This window comes from Protopterus annectens, chromosome 3.part0, assembly GCF_019279795.1.
Source record: "Protopterus annectens isolate FY-2018-M chromosome 3.part0, PAN1.0, whole genome shotgun sequence".
NCBI classification, from domain to species: domain Eukaryota; kingdom Metazoa; phylum Chordata; order Ceratodontiformes; family Protopteridae; genus Protopterus; species Protopterus annectens.
In genome coordinates, this window is record NC_056731.1 from 1,649,866,833 (window position 1) to 1,649,884,176 (window position 17,344).

The window sequence follows — 17,344 nt, forward strand, 5'->3', positions numbered from 1 at the left end:
ATTTTCTTGAAAATAGGCTTGAGCCATTTATCTATGACCTTTCCAAAAGGAAAGGTCTTGGCAAAACTCCCTGAGATGATTGGTCTTAAAGGGGGGGTCTAAAAAATCTTTATGGACCTTGGGAATGCCTACCATGGTGCTGATAATAGGTTGGTCCACTTTAAGAAATTTATACAAATCGGAATCGATTCTGTCCTCTAACACCAAATCCTCCAAAAACAGATCCACCTTGTGATATCCGATGTTGACCTCATTCAAAGAGGAGATCTCATATTTACCAGAATTTAACAAAATACTATTAATCTTATTACTATAGTCTCCAGAGGGGTAGAGAACTACACCACCCCCCTTGTCCGGCTTCATAATTCTAATATTAGTGTCTTCCTGTAATTCCTTCAAAATACCTTGTTCATCCTTTGTTAAATTATATCTATTGTCAGACCTCCTTTGCTTGTTGTATTGATACAAATCCCCTATAACCTTTTTTTCAAAGGTGTCAACAATATTGTTAAGGGGGGGGCGTATATGTACTTTTGGTTTTAAACTCCTTCAAATCCTGGTGTGTAATACCTTCATATTTAACACCTAAATTGAGTTTCCTAATAGATTTCTTTATATCTACTATACTGTCAACGAGATTAAATTTCCCATGTGGTATAAACTTCATCCCTTTGGAAAACAGGGTGAAGTGTTCCTTTTTAAGTTCCACACTTGTATAATTGTATATGTAAAAATTGTCATAGGAACTAATAATTTCGTTAACCTTAACTATATCCTGATGCTCCTCTCCTAAGGGGGATCTGTAGGAAATACCTATCTCGTCCCTCTTCCCCGTGATGTTCTCCCTGTCCTTTGTAATGATTCCTCCAAGTTCTTCCCAATCTTCCTCTCTCTAAAAATCAGCATACTGTGATTTGTTACCATTGTTGGTAAAATCTCTAGTATTTCTATATGGCCTGGATGTCTGATGATCCCTAAAGTTCCTACTACCATACCCTGTAGTATGAATGAATTGGTGTTCGTGCTGGTGTACTTGGCGGTGGTTATTGGAACAGATCGTGTGGTTAACATTTCTTTAGTTGACTGTTCTGGTACTTTTCATTTTATTGGTCGTGGTGGTAGTATGGATTCGTTGGACTAATTACCTTCCATTTTTCCCCTCAGAGAGATGACATTAGGGACTTCAATCGGAAATGGCAATTATGCGTGGAGAGCTTTCGGCTTTTGGACTTGATGACTCAACCTAATCCTAAGGTTGACAACGTTAAAACTATGACGTCAACATGTGGATTGTGTCGGAAGGAAGGTGGAGAAGGTTCCCAAGGCATTGCGGCTAATGGCGTGGTGGCTAATGGCGTTCTACCCAGTAGACCAGCCCCTCATGGATCCAATGCGGATGACAGTCCCCAGCGGAGAAATGTACTGGAGGGAATCAAACTTGGATCGGAGGTGGAATTCAGCGTCTCGGGAGCTCGGCCCAAAAGGACTGATCCAAAGAAAACTTATGCCTTTGCAGTCCACGACAAGCAAACAGGTACTGTCAAACAGCCCTCCATATTTTTAAAGATCGTAACAAAGGATGTTTTAATTGCAACACGTTTTGGTGGGGGAATTTGACTTTGATGGTGGACTAAGGCAAGAAAAGACAGTAACCATGTAATTACTGGGAGTGTTGAGAAAACACTAAAAGACTTAATTTTTTTGTTTGGTAAAAAGCTTAAGGTTCTGAAGAGTTTAGAGCTAGATAATAATTATTTAAAGAAATGTTTGGACAATAGCATTGTACCCATGGACCTGAGGTTCTTTAAAATACCCATGGGTGTTGAATTGGATGATGGTTGTAAAAAAGAATGTTCCAAACTGTTCGATAGTTTTGGCTTTTCGTTTATGAAATTTATTATTAGCTGTAATGACAATCGAATATGTGTATTATTGGCAGAATTAGATGAGTTAAATAATACTATAGTAAATGATTTATTATTTAATGAAAGTGAAATGTTTTATGAATCACAATATAATTGGGTGGCTGGTCAAATTACCAAACAATTTGAATGTAAATGTAAAAAATTACAAAGGGATATGGAACAGTACAAAAGGGGTGTAGCATATAGGTGGGAGAAGGACTCAGGGCACAAAACAAGAGAGTACCCTAATAAGAACGTGAGAGGGTATGGAAGTAGGAACTTTAGTGATCATCAGACATCCAGGCCATATAGAAATACTGGAGATTTTACCAACAATGGTAACAAATCACAGTATGCTGATTTTTAGAGAGAGAGGAAGATTGGGAAGAACTTCAGAGGAATCATTACAAAGGACGGGGAGAACATCAAGGGGAAGAGGGACGAGATAGGTATTTCCTACAGATCCCCCTTAGGAGAGGAGCATCAGGATATAGTTAAGGTTAACGAAATTATTAGTTCCTATGACAATTTTTACATATACAATTATACAAGTGTGGAACTTAAAAAGGAACACTTCACCCTGTTTTCCAAAGGGATGAAGTTTATACCACATGGGAAATTTAATCTCGTTGACAGTATAGTAGATATAAAGAAATTTATTAGGAAACTCAATTTAGGTGTTAAATATGAAGGTATTACACACCAGGATTTGAAGGAGTTTAAAACCAAAAGTACATATCCCTTAACAATATTCTTGACACCTTTGAAAAAAAGGTTATAGGGGATTTATATCAATACAACAAGCAAAGGAGGTCTGACAATAGATATAATTTAACAAAGGATGAACAAGGTATTTTGAAGGAATTACAGGAAGATACTAATATTAGAATTATGAAGCCGGACAAGGGGTGGTGTAGTTCTCTACCCCTCTGGAGACTATAGTAATAAGATTAATAGTATTTTGTTAAATTCTGGTAAATATGAGATCTCCTCTTTGAATGAGGTCAACATTGGATATCACAAGGTGGATCTGTTTTTGGAGGATTTGGTGTTAGAGGATAGAATTGATTCCGATTTGTATAAATTTCTTAAAGTGGACCAACCTATTATCAGCGCCATGGTAGGCATTCCCAAGGTCCATAAAGATTTTTTAGACCCCCCCTTTCAGACCAATCATCTCAGGGAGTTTTGCCAAGACCTTTCCTTTTGGAAAGGTCATAGATAAATGGCTCAAGCCTATTTTCAAGAAAATACCACATTTAGTTAGTGACTCCTGGGACTTTTTGGGAAGATTAAAACCTAGTTTATCTGAAGGGGTTGAATGGCTTGTAACCATTGATGTGGTTGATCTATTTTCTAATATACCAAAAGAAGAGGGTATGAACAGGTTTCAGGAAAGTATCACGAGGGCAGGACTTTTATCTTGGGACAAGACACTTTTGGTGCTTGATTTTATGGAATTGGTGTTGACACATAATTATATTTTTTATGAGGGTGAGTACTACAAGCAAACCAAGGGTGTAGCTATGGGGGCCGTTTGTGCCCCCATATATGCCAATTTGGTAGTACTGGACTGGGAAAAGGAGTACATTTTTCAAAATAAATGGTTTAGTTATATATCTTGCTATCTCCGGTTTCTGGATGATATTTTCCTCTTATGGAAGGGAAACAAACAGGAATTGGACGAATTTATTTGTTATCTAAATTCCTGTAGTGAATATTTTAAATTTACAGTTAATATGGACAAGGAGACTATTTCATATTTAGATATACAAATTACTTTGCAGAATGGAAAATTTAAGTCCAATATTTTTAGAAAGAGTACCTTTAGTAATTCTTATTTCATTTTACCAGTAATCACCCTTGGGCCCAAAAAAGGAATATTTTTAAAGGGCAATGTATCCCAGCAGCGCGGATGACGTCTGATGGTAATGACTTAGATAAAGAGTTAAGGAAAATAGGGTCCTTGTTTGCTGACAGGGGATATCCCATCGACATGATAATGGATGTTAGTGAATATGTTAGGAATCAGTGGGGGATTAAGTATAAGCCCTTGTTGGGAGTAGGTCCCGATTCTGATGGAATTGATAGTAATAGAACATCTAATGAGAACAAAGGTACTGAAAAGTACAACAAAGCTTGTGTTATTCAACATGCCTCTTACAGTGAGGACATTAAGAATATAATTCAGCGGAACTGGAACGTTTTGAGGGCTGATAGCAATATATTGAAAGTAGTGGGTAACCAGCCAAGTTTTGTCTACAAGAACGGGTTTAATATGAAACGTCTCTTAGAGATGAAACAAAAAAGATGTGGGGACTCTTGACAGAGGAATCACCAAGTGTGGTACTTGCCAACAATGCCAATTCATTATTAATGTTCCGAGTATTACTTTGGAAAATTACAACAGGACCATTATTACATTTCAGAAAGGAAATTGTAGGTCTAAAAATTTGGTTTATTTGGCCATGTGCACCCACTGTGCTTGTTTTCTACGTTGGGAAGACTATTAGATGTTTACGATTTAGAATATACGATCATACTTATAGTATTAAGAAACATGATGGAAACAATGCCTTATGGAAACATCTAAATGAAAATGAGGGATGTTCGTCCTTTAGATTTGGTATATTGGAATTGGTGAAGCACAACGTCAGAGGAGGTGATATTAAAAAAATGGTGGGGGAAAAAGAAACAAGGTGACAGATCAAATTAAATGCGTCAGTATACCCTGGAATTAATGAACATATTTCGAGTAAACCCATATTAGAAAACCTAAGGTAAAACTATTGTATACTGATGGATTATATGAAATGTGAATTCATCAGCATAGTTTTTTAGTATCACATTCCACAGCAATTGATTTTAAATGGTTTTATATATGATCTATATACACACTTTAATTAATTATAGATGTTTTTAGATGTATTTATTAGATGTTTTTATAGATGCATTCTTAGATGTATTTATTAAAGTTTGTATTGGATAATGTTATAATAATAAGGAAGGAATTAGAATTAGCAGCACTGGCACTTTAAATTATAATTAATGTAAGTCAGCTGATGTGTTTTACACATTTAAAAGAACTTTAAAAACCAGAAGTAATTGTTCTGAGGAAGTCTTTATACAAGATGAAAGCGCTCAACTGATGTATTTTTGTAATAAACTTGTTGGATTTTATCGAGTACAAGTGAATTGGTGTTCGTGCTGGTGTACTTGGCGGTGGTTATTGGAACATATTGTGTGGTTAACATTTCTTTAGTTGACTGTTCTGGTACTTTTTCATTTTATAAGTCTGTTCAAAGAACGAAATTCCAGATGGTCACGCTTCAGTCCATTCTACCCTACCTGGGTCAGGACAATTGGATGTGCTCTATAGACCTTCAGGATGCATTCTATCATATCAAAATGAACAGGCGCTCCAGGAGGTTTCTCCGCTTTCGGCTGGGAGCCAGTCACTACCAATTCAGAGCCCTGCCCTTTGGCCTCACCACAGCCCCCAGGGTGTTTACCAAATGCATGGCAGTGGTTGCGGCTCACCTGAGACGAAAAGGATTCCAGGTGTTTCCATACTTAGACGACTGGCTCCTTACTGCCACCACCAGGCATCAGCTACTTCATTCCAGAGATTATACCCTCCAAATTTGCAACGAGCTAGGTATCTCTATAAACTCCGAAAAGTCTGCCTAGTTGCCTTGTCAGTCTATTACCTTCATAGGCGCCGTTTTAAACACTGTGGAACTGTCAGCAAAACTGCCTGTACAAAAGATTTTAGACATTCGAGGTTATGTTCAAATCCTACTACAAGAGAGCAGAGTCCAGGCCAGATTCGTACTAAAAACCCTAGGTCTCATGGCAGCAGCTATCAAATTACTCCCCCTAGCTCGCTTTCACATGCGGATCCTGCAATGGATGCTGTTTTCCCAGTGGTCCTTTCAACAGCTTCCAATGTCACACAGCATTCTAATCACTCAGTCATGCAAAAGACACCTTTCGTGGTAGATGGTCTCCCCTCAGGTTCTTCAGGGCAGACCCTTTTTCCGTCCTCCTCCTGTGGCTACTGTGACAACGGACGCCTCCCTGATCAGGTGGGGGGGGCATTTTCAGGGCAGGACAGTCCAGGGCACATGGCAGCCTTTCAAAAGCCACCTGCACATAAACGTCTTGGAAATGAGAGTGGTGCTTTTAGCATTGCAGGCCCTTCAAGACTCTCTACCCACCGGGACTATTGCAATTCAGACAGACAATATGTCTGTAGTGTGGTACATCAACAAGCAGGGCGGAACCAGGTCCTACCCCCTATGTCGAGAAGCACTCAGACTGTGGCAGTGGGCGATCTCTTCTCAATGGTTTCAAGCAGCAACGCATATCCCCGGGAAGTCCAACGTCATAGCAGACAGGCTGAGCAGAGCCATTCTCATGCCCCACGAGTGGTCTCTCAACCAGCTAGTAGCGGAAAACATCTTCAGGAGGTGTGGTCAGCCTTGCTGCGATCTTTTTGCAACCCCTCAAAACAGCAAGTGCCCAGACTTCTTCACCCTCTTCCCTCTCCCAGGTCTTCCCGCCAGAGATGCTCTAGTCCACAATTGGCCCCGGGGTCTTCTGTATGCTTTTCTCCCCTTTCCCATAATTACTCAGCTAATCCAGGAAGCAACTGTTTTGAGATCCAGAATGATCCTTGTTGCCCCTTACTGGTCTCGACAAATTTGGTTCCCGTTCCTGCAATGTCATCTACTAGATCATCCCTGGCATCTGGACCCAGCGCCAGATCTTCTGACACATCAGTCGGGCGGGCTGCATCAATCTCTCCAATCTCTCAACCTCACAGCTTGGTTGCTCCACTTCCAACCCTAGCCAGGCTTCCCTCAATCTCTCATTCAGTTTGTGCCATCATCCTCGCTTCGCACAAGTCTACTACCAGAAAGACTTATGCTAGCAAATGGAAGCGTTTCTCTGTTTGGGCAGGGGAGAAAAAAGCTGACCCTTTTACAGCCCCTGTCCATACAGTCTTAGAGTTTTTGGCAGAACTTTTTCAAATGGGATCTTCTTCAGCCACCATCAGAGTTCAGTTGGCAACCATTGCGAATTTTCATGTTGGATTATCAGAGACCAGCATTATGTCACACAAACTTTGTAAAGCCTTTCTAAAAGGAACCCTCTTACTTAGGCCCCCGGTAAAATATCCTCCCCCACCTTGGGACCTAAATTTGGTGCTGTCGTCTTTAATTCTCCCTCCCTTTGAACCTGCTGCTTCCTGTTCATTAAAGTTGTTCTCTTGGAAAACTCTGTTTTTAGTAGCCATCACTTCAGCGAGAAGGGTATCAGAACTTCAAGCCCTTTGTGTTTGCCCTCCTTACCTTGTTTTTCACAAAGATAGAGTGTCACTTAGGACTAATCCGTCATTTTTACCCAAAGTACTCTCTGAAAAAAATCTGAATCAGACCATTGATCTTCCTGTTTTCTTCCCACTTTATACCAATAGGTCTGAACGGAAGTTACATTGTCTAGATTTTCACCTTCAATTATGCTTCTACCTGGATAGAACCAAGCAGACGAGGAAATCAGAACAGCTCTTCCTGTCTTACATGGAAGGCCTGCCAGTTTCCAAAGTAACCTTGTCCAGGTGGTTGACCTCTGTCATCATGTTGATTTACCAATTAAGGCTTAAAGAGCTGCCTATTAAGCCCAGAGCTCATTCAACCAGAGCATTAGCTTCTTCAGTAGCTTTTCAGGCAAGATTGCCAATGGACTCCATTTGTGCAGCGGCCACATGGGCCTCCCCTCATACCTTCATTTCTCATTACAAGCTGGACATGACCTCTAGAAGTAGGGCTGATTTTGGTTCCACTGTACTCAAGAGTTTGTTCCATTGAGCCACCCAGGACTAAGGTGCTAGGGACGCTGTCCCATCCAGCAAGAATGAAGGCGAGATTGACAACTTAACATTGAGATGTTATGTACTTACCATAACGTTCCATGTTAGTTATCTTCTTCACGCCTTCTTTCTTGCGTCCCTCCCTCCATCCCCCTAGCCTGGCAAGACTGAGAGTATCTTCTGAGATGTGTTATCATCAGAGTTATCTCCTTAGCTACCTCTTTCCTTTTCTTGGTAGCTCTTATAAGAGTTTTTTTATATAGAGGTATATATATGTATATATATATATATATATATATATATATATATATATATATCTATTCTCAGTCATGGTGGGGACATGTATGTCCATAGTGTTAGCTGTCAAACGAGATCTGGGTATATCACGCCTAGCATTATGGGACATAGGATAGCCTCGAGCTGGTAAAAATAGCTCTCTAGCTTTAGTAATAGGCCGAGTCGGAGCCGAGGTTCGGCTCTGAACCCATCCAGCAGGAAAGAAGGCGAGAAGAAGACAACTAACATGGAACGTTATGGTAAGTACATAACTTCTCATTATGAACAATTAAAAACTACATTTTCTTTTAAAAATCATTTTAAAAGTGAATATGCTGATAACTAAGTGATTATTTCAGCATAAATGCTCAGAAGATGTATTGTTCTTATAAGTTGTATGCTCAAATACTTGGATTCTGATGCAGCTCTTTTTAAAATTTTTAGTTGTATTTAACATTTACTGGAGTTACATATACTGTTTCCCACTGTTCTAATGAAAATATTTTGTACTGAAATATTACTTTGTAAAGTGTTTTAATTTTAAAACTTAGAATTTGTAGTTTTCCTGTTCAATAGTTGTGTGTTTTGCATCAAGAGTTTCAGAAGGGGCTAAGATCAACTGAGTGGCTTTCTGGCTAACATTTCAGGAATTGTGATGCAGCAGATAGACAGGAATATCAAAGATCCAGATCAACAGAACACCGGCGTGTGTTTGAGCGGATCAACTCCCGCTCCAGATCCACTGAGCGTCCTGAAACAAACCTCATGAGGTCGATGCCTTCTTATACTGCAGGAAGATCAGCCCCACCTTCACCTGCCTTATCAAGGTGAAACTAACAAACTAAAATACCAAACTAATCCTTCGCCCTACCAATTCACATTTTAATTTCCCTTTAGCTATATGATATTTCCTTTCATTTTAGATAGATAGTAGAAGTAGATACTAACCTTCTCTAACTGAAGCACACTACTTATATTCTTATGTGGATATAATGGTGTGGACATCATTCTACTTTATTCATAAACATAGTACTCAGTAGCATTTAATTTGAGTCATGTATCTTGGGAACCGTTGATGATACCATGCATTTATCTCTTCATGATTATCACTTTTCTTTTCCTGTTAGAGAATCAGAATTATTTCCAGAACCATTTGACATCATTCACTCTTAATAATAACAGTAATAAAGATACTAACCTGAATACCTGGTTTAAAGGGCATATGTTAACATGAGTCTGTTATAGTGTGAAAAATAATTCTTTTAAATGTATTGAAACTGAGTATTGTAGTTTTTAATAAATAAAAGATCTGTAGAGACATGTATAATTCACATAAGACATTTAATTGAATCAAAAGTATACACTGGTTTAATAATTACTGACTTGATCATATAAATAAAATATAATAGTTGCATATATTTTGTTTTCTGAATGTTATAACGTTGCTCAGTTAGATATTTACAGTTGTATCTGCAGTACAAACCTGCGAGTGAGTGTGCTTGTGTGTGTGTGTGTGTGTGTGTGTGTGTGTGTGTGTGTGTGTGTGTGTGTGTGTGTATATATATATATATATATATATATATATATATATATATATATACACACACACACACAGTGGATATAAAAAGTCTACACACCCCTGTTAAAAGGCCAGGTTTTTGTGATGTAAAAAAATGAGACCACAATAAAACTTTTCCCACCTTTAATGTGACCTAAAACCCGTACAATTCAATTGAAAAACAAACAACTCTGTTCGTGGAAAAAATATAAAAAATAAACGTACAGTAAGCTGGTTGCATAAGTGTGCACACCCTTTTTGTTGAAGCACCTTTCGATTTAGTTACAGCATTCAGTCTTCGTGGGTACACACCTGCCATTAATTAAAGAGACTCTGAGTAACCCCAGATAAAGTTCAGCTGTCCTAGTAGGATTTTCCTGACATTTACTCAGTTGCCCACTACAGCAAAAGCCATGGTTCACAGAGAGCTTACAGAGCATCAAAGGGATCTCATTGTTGAAAGGTGTCAGTCAGGAGAAGGGTGCAAAAAAATTTCCACAGCATTGGATATACCATGGAACACAATGAAGACAGTCATCAAAAAGTGGAGAAAATATGGGACAGCAGTGACATTGCAAAGAACTGGACATCCCTCCAAAATTGATGAAAAGACAAGATGAAAACTGGTCAGGGAGGCTGCACACTTATGCAACCAGCTTATTGTATGTTTTTTTTTTTTTCATATTTTTTCTACTAACAGATTTGTTTGTTTATCAATTGAATTGTACAGGCTATAGGTCACATTAAAGGTTGGGGAAAGTTTTGAAATGATTTTTTGTGGTCTCATTTTTTTATATCACAAAAACATGGCATTTTAACAGGGGTGTGTACACTTTATAGCCACTGTGTGTGTGTGTGTGTGTGTGTGTGTGTGTGTGTGTGTGTGTGTGTGTGTGTGTGTGTATATATATATATATATATATATATATATATATATACACATATATATATATTTGCATACATGTATATGTACACATATGTAGTGACAATGCAGTTTTCTTTGTTCTACATCCCTGGTATTCTCTTTAGGCTATGCAAACATTATTAATGACATTATTAATGATTTTTCCATTTTAATCTGTAGGTCTCATCCTCGCAGTGGTTCTGTTCAGACTAGTCCCAGCAGCACACCAGTAGCAGGACGAAGGGGAAGGCAGTTACCACAGCTTCCACCGAAAGGAACACTCGAGAGAAGTAAGTGACACAGCTCATTTGTTAGAAGAGGTACTATTCCTGCTTCTATAAACTGTATATTCCAGATCTATGCTAAGAATTTGTTTACTTTGTTTTTATTCTGTCTGAAGAACAGGCTGATTTATGCAAAATGAATAAACTGTGAAATTTGTTTGTATGCACACTTTCCTCCCTTTCTGTTATGTTACTGAAGTGTTTTAATTGATACTGTTATTTTGCATTTACTGAAATGTTTAAGCTGTGGATTTCTGTACTAGAATAGTAATTTATTTGGTCTAATGGCAACATAAGGTAGATCCTTGCAGTTTTGTAGTGTTCCATTGTAACGTCTGAAAACTGTCACTTCTGCTATGACATACTTGTGAAACATGTTTTAGTCATTGCTGAGGGGTGAATTGTATTACTAGATGTACTTTTGGTTCCAGTGGTGGTGGTGCTGCTGCTGCATATTTGTCACAAAGGCAGAATTTTGGTATCTGTCATGGTGCATTACATTTGTATTACTGATAAAGTTTTCCTCATGCCTGCCCCCCAAAAAATTCTTAACCACTTTCTTGAAGAAAAGATCAATGATTTGCATTATAGGTACTCATGCTTACCTTCAGCAATATGTTGCTGTTGTGAGGAAATGTACATATCTGTAACTGCTGGACTTCAAACAGTTCTGTAACATGTCTTGAAATTTCCAGAAAGTTGTGTGTTATATTTCACTCATTTCTATTAAAACTACCATGCAGTACAACGTTTCTAGTTTAAGCTTATCCTTAATCTCATTTTACAGTTTATTTGTGACAGAAACAGATGTGCCTGATTTTTTTGCAGTAGTTGGTATCTGACTTGCAATGGCAAAGAATAGCTTCACAATTCTTACTAAATGTAAAGCTTCATGTAAGAAGCATATGTTGTTGTGTTTGGGTCTTGGAACTAGGATTGGCAGTGCTGACTGTCATTGTTGAGGAAGACAACATAAATAACTGTGCACATATACTTTGCTTTCTTATTCCCTTTTGTACTTGTGGCTTATTCTGCAGCATTGTCATGATTTGTTTGCTGTGGATTCTTTATCACATAGGCTATCTTACTTGGACCATTGTATTGCTAAGCATCTGTTTCTGTTGGATACTGTACATTTTGTTATTGTTGGAAGGGGAAACTCCCAGTGGTTGTTTCTGGGTTATTCTTTATGTTCCAAAAATTGCATGTTTCTCTGTAACAAGGAGTTTCTTAACAGATTAGGTAATATTATTTGCTGTATTGCCAGAATCATTTTCTTTCTAATCTTTCATTACGTAAAACAAACCAGTTTCTTTCTGCCTGTTGTGTGCAAGATAAATCCAATTAAGGAATGATATAAAATGTTGATCTTCATTGATTGGTCCAGTTGAAAGTATGTAGAACTCAGCACTGGTGCCTTTAAATGCCAGGCATGACATGAAACTGTTAGTCATTGCTGGCATTAAATTAATGAGTTTGCTTGTATGGGCCTTTAACAGAAAGTAGAGGGGAAGTACATCACTCGTATACTTTACCTTGCCGATATGCATTGTTTTGCTTTAAATTTCTGAGCAAAGAATATACGTAAGAATCACATTTTAACTCTTGTGCTTTGGTTCCCTTTTATGTTCCTTTATAGAAAATGGAGACGAACGAATAGAATCTTGTGAAGGTCTGTAACTAGAAATGGGCTTAATTCTGTATTTGCAGCCAATCTAGGTTGTATTTACATAATAAACCCAACTACAACAGTGTCACTTGGTTTCCAAAAGTCATTCTTCCAAATATTTTAACAGTTGCTTTATATGTTTAAACATTAATCTGTAGTGACATGTGTAATACATGTCCCCTACATGTTGTGCAGTAGTTTACGGGAAACCAAGTGATTTACGTTGGAAGTGTGTGCAGCTGCTGTCATAATCTCATTCGGATTTCTTACTCCATTCAGCCTTCCCGTTTCTTTGGTAGACTGTATTTTAGATGTATAGTATGCAAATTAATGTTTGTCTTTGTACTCTTAAGAACTATGTAGTGATAGTCACCCATACACTCCTGTTTGTACTTTCTCTGTAATTTCTGTAGATTCAGTTTGTCTATTGCATGCGTGTCTTTGCCTTCAAGACAATTTAAACTACATAAGGATGGAAATGGGGCACATTTTTGAGAATTAATAGATCAGATGTGTTTTCCTGTCTAGTTCTGTTGTTAACTCACCAATCCTATCAGTCTTCCAGTTTAATTTATTATCAAATGTGGTAGATAATGCATTCTGGATGGTGCACCACCTTGTTTAAATGTACTTCAAGTAACACAGAGGAAAGTAAGCCAGTGCAGTGCATCTTGTTGTTGTTGGTTTAGATTGCCCTAGATCTGGTAAGTTTATTAAGTTGTTCATTACTTCTCTCTGCTTGCCCATCTTATTTTATTAAAGACAGAAAATGGACTGAGCACTTAATTTAAGTATCTGAATGTTCTGGGTTGTGAAGGTCAACATGTGGTTTCATGTACTTTCAGTAAATTATTTTTGATTGTACAGATTTCACTTTGCAGCACTGCAGAACAAAGTAACTCATAAATCATACATGCAGATATTTTTGAATCTCTTTGTATAACGGATAACATTAATCCTTATAAGTGTTCATGGTCTGCATTTATTCTGCTTGTATTATATCCAGATCCTGTTTAAAACATTGTTATGTTGGCTGTAGAGTGTTATACAGTAAACACTCAGGTTAACTGGAACTCAAGCAACTGGCAAAAAAATATTGACGAAATACAGTACAATTTTCATGTGCTGCACTTTGTTTCCCCCTGCAGAAACATACCTTATGTTTTTAGAGTTTTAGAGTTTTAAAAAGGGAGACAGGAATAAATTCCCTCTCTCTCCAACCTAAGAACATGTCAAACCAAACAAATAGTATAGGGTACAGTATTAGTCAGGCCTATTTTTAATAGTAACTCTCAAGCAACCAGAAACTACAGTTATCTGGCATCTGCCAATCCCCATGGGTGCAGGTTAACTTAGAGTTTACTGTACATCTTCTGTTTAATTAGATGATAGAAAAAAGGATAATAGATAATCTATTGTTGGGAGTTTCATCTTTTACCTTTATGTCTAAGACTGGCAGGAACTTAGTCAGCCCTGCTCATAAGAGATAGTACCTTAGTACTTTCCCTTTACTTGTAATCTTCAGTGTCTAGGGACTTCTCTCCAGATTCCATCTGCCACGTGTTGAAATTGATTGCTTGCAATGTGGCCCCAGGCTATTGTTTTCTTTTCCAGAGATTCTTTTGTGATTTTTTTTATATAATTTTCTTACCTTTTAATTCAGGTTTGATTACTCTGTTAGTCATGTCATTCTTTTTTGGTGAATTTTTTCTGTCGGATTGTGTTTTTATTCAGACAGGCTTCTCCTGCTCCTCTCGTTGCCACCTTTTCCTATTCTAGGTGGTGTAGCAGTGTTTCCTCAGTATCTGCTACTGCTGTTTAGTGATAGCTCTTGTTACTGGCATTAATGTATGAAAAGCAGGAGTCACATTCTGTAAAAAATCTGTAGATGTCGTGAAGAGATCTTCCCCAACCATGGACCTTATAATATATTTAATTTTTGCTCCTTTCTTGCCATTGAAACTGTACCTTATTAACTTTTTGACTCTATATTGTACTTTATTAACAAGTGTATTGTATTTACTGTATTTGCTGTACTAATCTTTATGGAGCTTTTCTCCCCAGGCCTCTGCTGAAAATGGGATCCATGTCCAGTCAGACTTTCCTGGTAAATAAATGTAAAATAAGTAAATAAATAATAAGCACGCTGTTTGTCTTAAATGTCTTGCAGTGGTTCATTTTGCAGAGAATTGCAGCATGTATTCACCCTTGGCAAGTCCCCTACTCTTAAAGAAAGAAGAAAACTGGTTAAATTTATAAAAATGTATGGCATTCTCCTCTTCTGAGTCTAGGGCTTCTCCTTCCACTTCCAAAATTTCTTCCAACCTCCTAAAAGAAAATTGTTAATTGAAAAGACTGTTGCTACTGTGGGTCAGAAAGTCGCTGAGGGTGTTGTTCATGTTTTGCCTTGCATGTCTGTCTGTCAAGCTTGTCCGTAGTGTAGTTCCTTTTAAAAGGATACCCCAAGCCCCTGTCATTCAGAGAGTATCATTTCAGTCACTTTTGACCCAGAACTTTGAACCCATCAGGCCCTTCTCATCAGCGTCTGTTAAACCCTGTACTAATGTCCATCTGTCTTTGCCGTATGTTTTTATAGTCCTGCTGGACAAGCATTTCCCATGATGCAGAAGGTGTGATTCTGGTCCATCTTTCTCTGCTGACATCAGGGGCTTGAGACCACCTTCTTCACTGGGATCAGATTTAAGTGGCATTTCTCACTCTGCTATTGGCTTGACCTGTCCACATTGGCATTGATATTGATGACACCTCCATATTCAATGGCTTTCACCTAATCTGCCCTGGTCCCAACTTGGCCTTATGCAGTGTCGACTCTGACCTTGTCCCCCTTAAGTATGATCCCAGAATCAGCACTGGGAGTCAGCTTTTCAGAGTCTCTCTTGGCTTCTGTTATGTGTAGCAGAATATCCCATTGTAATTGCTGGCTTTCCAGTGCATGTCAAGGGCACCAGCCTCAAATGAAAATAGGTAGCCATCTTGAACTTAGGTGTCAAGGTAATCTCTTTGATCCTAATGATGAGGCTGAACTTCCCAACCTCAAACACAAGGTTATCTCTGGCCAGAGTCAGTCCCTTGGGTTCAGTGGTTCCCTCCTCAAGTTTGAGGTTGTGACCATTCCCTGTGCTCACTATGCATGCCTCCCTGCATGAAGCTGCCCACACAGTGATTCAGACATTGCTCAGTTGGGGCCACTTCCTACTGCATCTGTCATGCCACCCTCAGCCCAAAGCAGGGAATACAGAGATTCTCTGTAGGATGCTGTAGTTACATCTGACCCAGAGGTATTCCTCTTCTTTGGACTTTGCCACTTCAAAGCAAGGTGGCAAGGTTATGCAGAAGAGTCTCCTATGCTGGTTGTAGATGCTGACCAGGAGGCTGATTTTCCTGCTTTAGTGCCAAAACAAGAAAAATAAGAACATATTATACTATAAAAGTATTTATTGTAAAATCCACTTAGCAACTCTAATGCCACAGAAGCAGGGTTGGCAAAGACACCACACTTGCTTATGTAATAAATTATTTTGCAGTATACTACATTGCTGCTGATTCTCCTGTTTTGGCTTGTGAAATTATGCCCTTTTGTTGCCCGATGACTCCAAGTTCAGAGAGAGATTAGAACTCATCAGGACTTGAACTAAATGGCCTCAAGGCACTAATTGTGAGTCAGAGCCTATCTTGACTGACATGTTCCAGTCCACTAAGTCACCATCCTCTTAGATGGTTCCCCCAGCTGATGATATGGTGAAGTTGGTGACAGAGGATACTGGACAGAACTTTGGTGTGATGGCACCTATGCCAGAATGATGCAACAATATTCATCAGCCAACCAAGGACTGGTCACAGAATCTGCCAGTGGATTTTAATTTGTTTCAGCTACACTCAAGAAGCCTCCTGAGCTACATTCTATGGTCATTTATCTGCCTAACAAAGAGTTATAGATTCTGAATGGATTAGGATAGTGAAGGCTTTTGTTCTTTACCCTCTACTTGAGGGCATTAAACTGCTGAGTTCACATCATGATTCCAGAGGGTGCTGCTAGATGAGTCCACCCATACTGTGAAGGAGTTGCCAGATTCGTAACTCAAGACCAAGCTACAGTCCCAGCTGGCGACTTCCAGCTTTATAGCCAACCAAATCTTTCAATCAAACTCATGGTGTGATGGATGATTCAGCTAGGGTAGCAGGCATAGACTGCACTGTCAGATGCCATGCTTGACTCTACTTGACTGAGTTTTCTTGGGATGCAAAAGTCCAATTTATAAATGCCCCGTGTGACAGAACCTTGGCATTTGTAAAAGCCAAGCATGAAAAAAAAAAAAAACAAGATATTGAAGGCAGCCCTCTGAACAAGTTTGAGGGTTACATTTCAAGCAGCACAACACACATTTTCTAAACTGGAGTGGAGGCCACACCAGTTATGGTCCCCACTCCCTCAGCAAAACAATTTAGAGGTTACGAAAAGAACTGTACAAGACATGGTAACTTTCAGAATGGCTGTGCCCCAGAGTTGATGGGTTTTGGAAAATAACCAGGGATTCCAAGGTCCTCCTTCTGGACAGTAGCTTACAAATCCAATAAGCTGCCCTTGTGATACATTCAGGGGTCATTTATACTTCCACCTGTTAGCCTGAGAGGCTATCATGTGAGTCAGGTGGGTAACGGACATAGTATCCAGAGACTATTCTATTCTCTTCATGTCTCTTTCCGAATCTAAGTCTCTTCCTCTTCCCAGTATCACACTCATCAAAAACTATGGCAAAACTAGTGGCGCAATGCCTGTTACAAAAAAGGGCCATCCAATGGGCTCCACCTGATCAGAAAGGCTTTTATTCAAATTCTCTTTTTTTAAATACCAG

General features: G+C 38.7%; 1 protein-coding gene across 3 annotated transcripts in view; it reads left to right on the top strand.

The window, feature by feature from the left end:
• The window catches only part of RIMS2 (regulating synaptic membrane exocytosis 2), a 6,281,053-nt gene that overhangs the window by 4,296,755 nt on the left and 1,966,954 nt on the right, over positions 1–17,344 (top strand). For 2 of the 3 annotated variants that reach the window (XM_044065683.1, XM_044065684.1), the window contains 2 exons: positions 8,703–8,882; positions 10,698–10,807. In XM_044065683.1, the coding sequence (XP_043921618.1) occupies positions 8,703–8,882; positions 10,698–10,807 (290 nt within the window). The remainder of the gene's footprint in view (positions 1–8,702; positions 8,883–10,697; positions 10,808–17,344) is intronic. The other variant, XM_044065685.1, reaches the window with a different exon arrangement.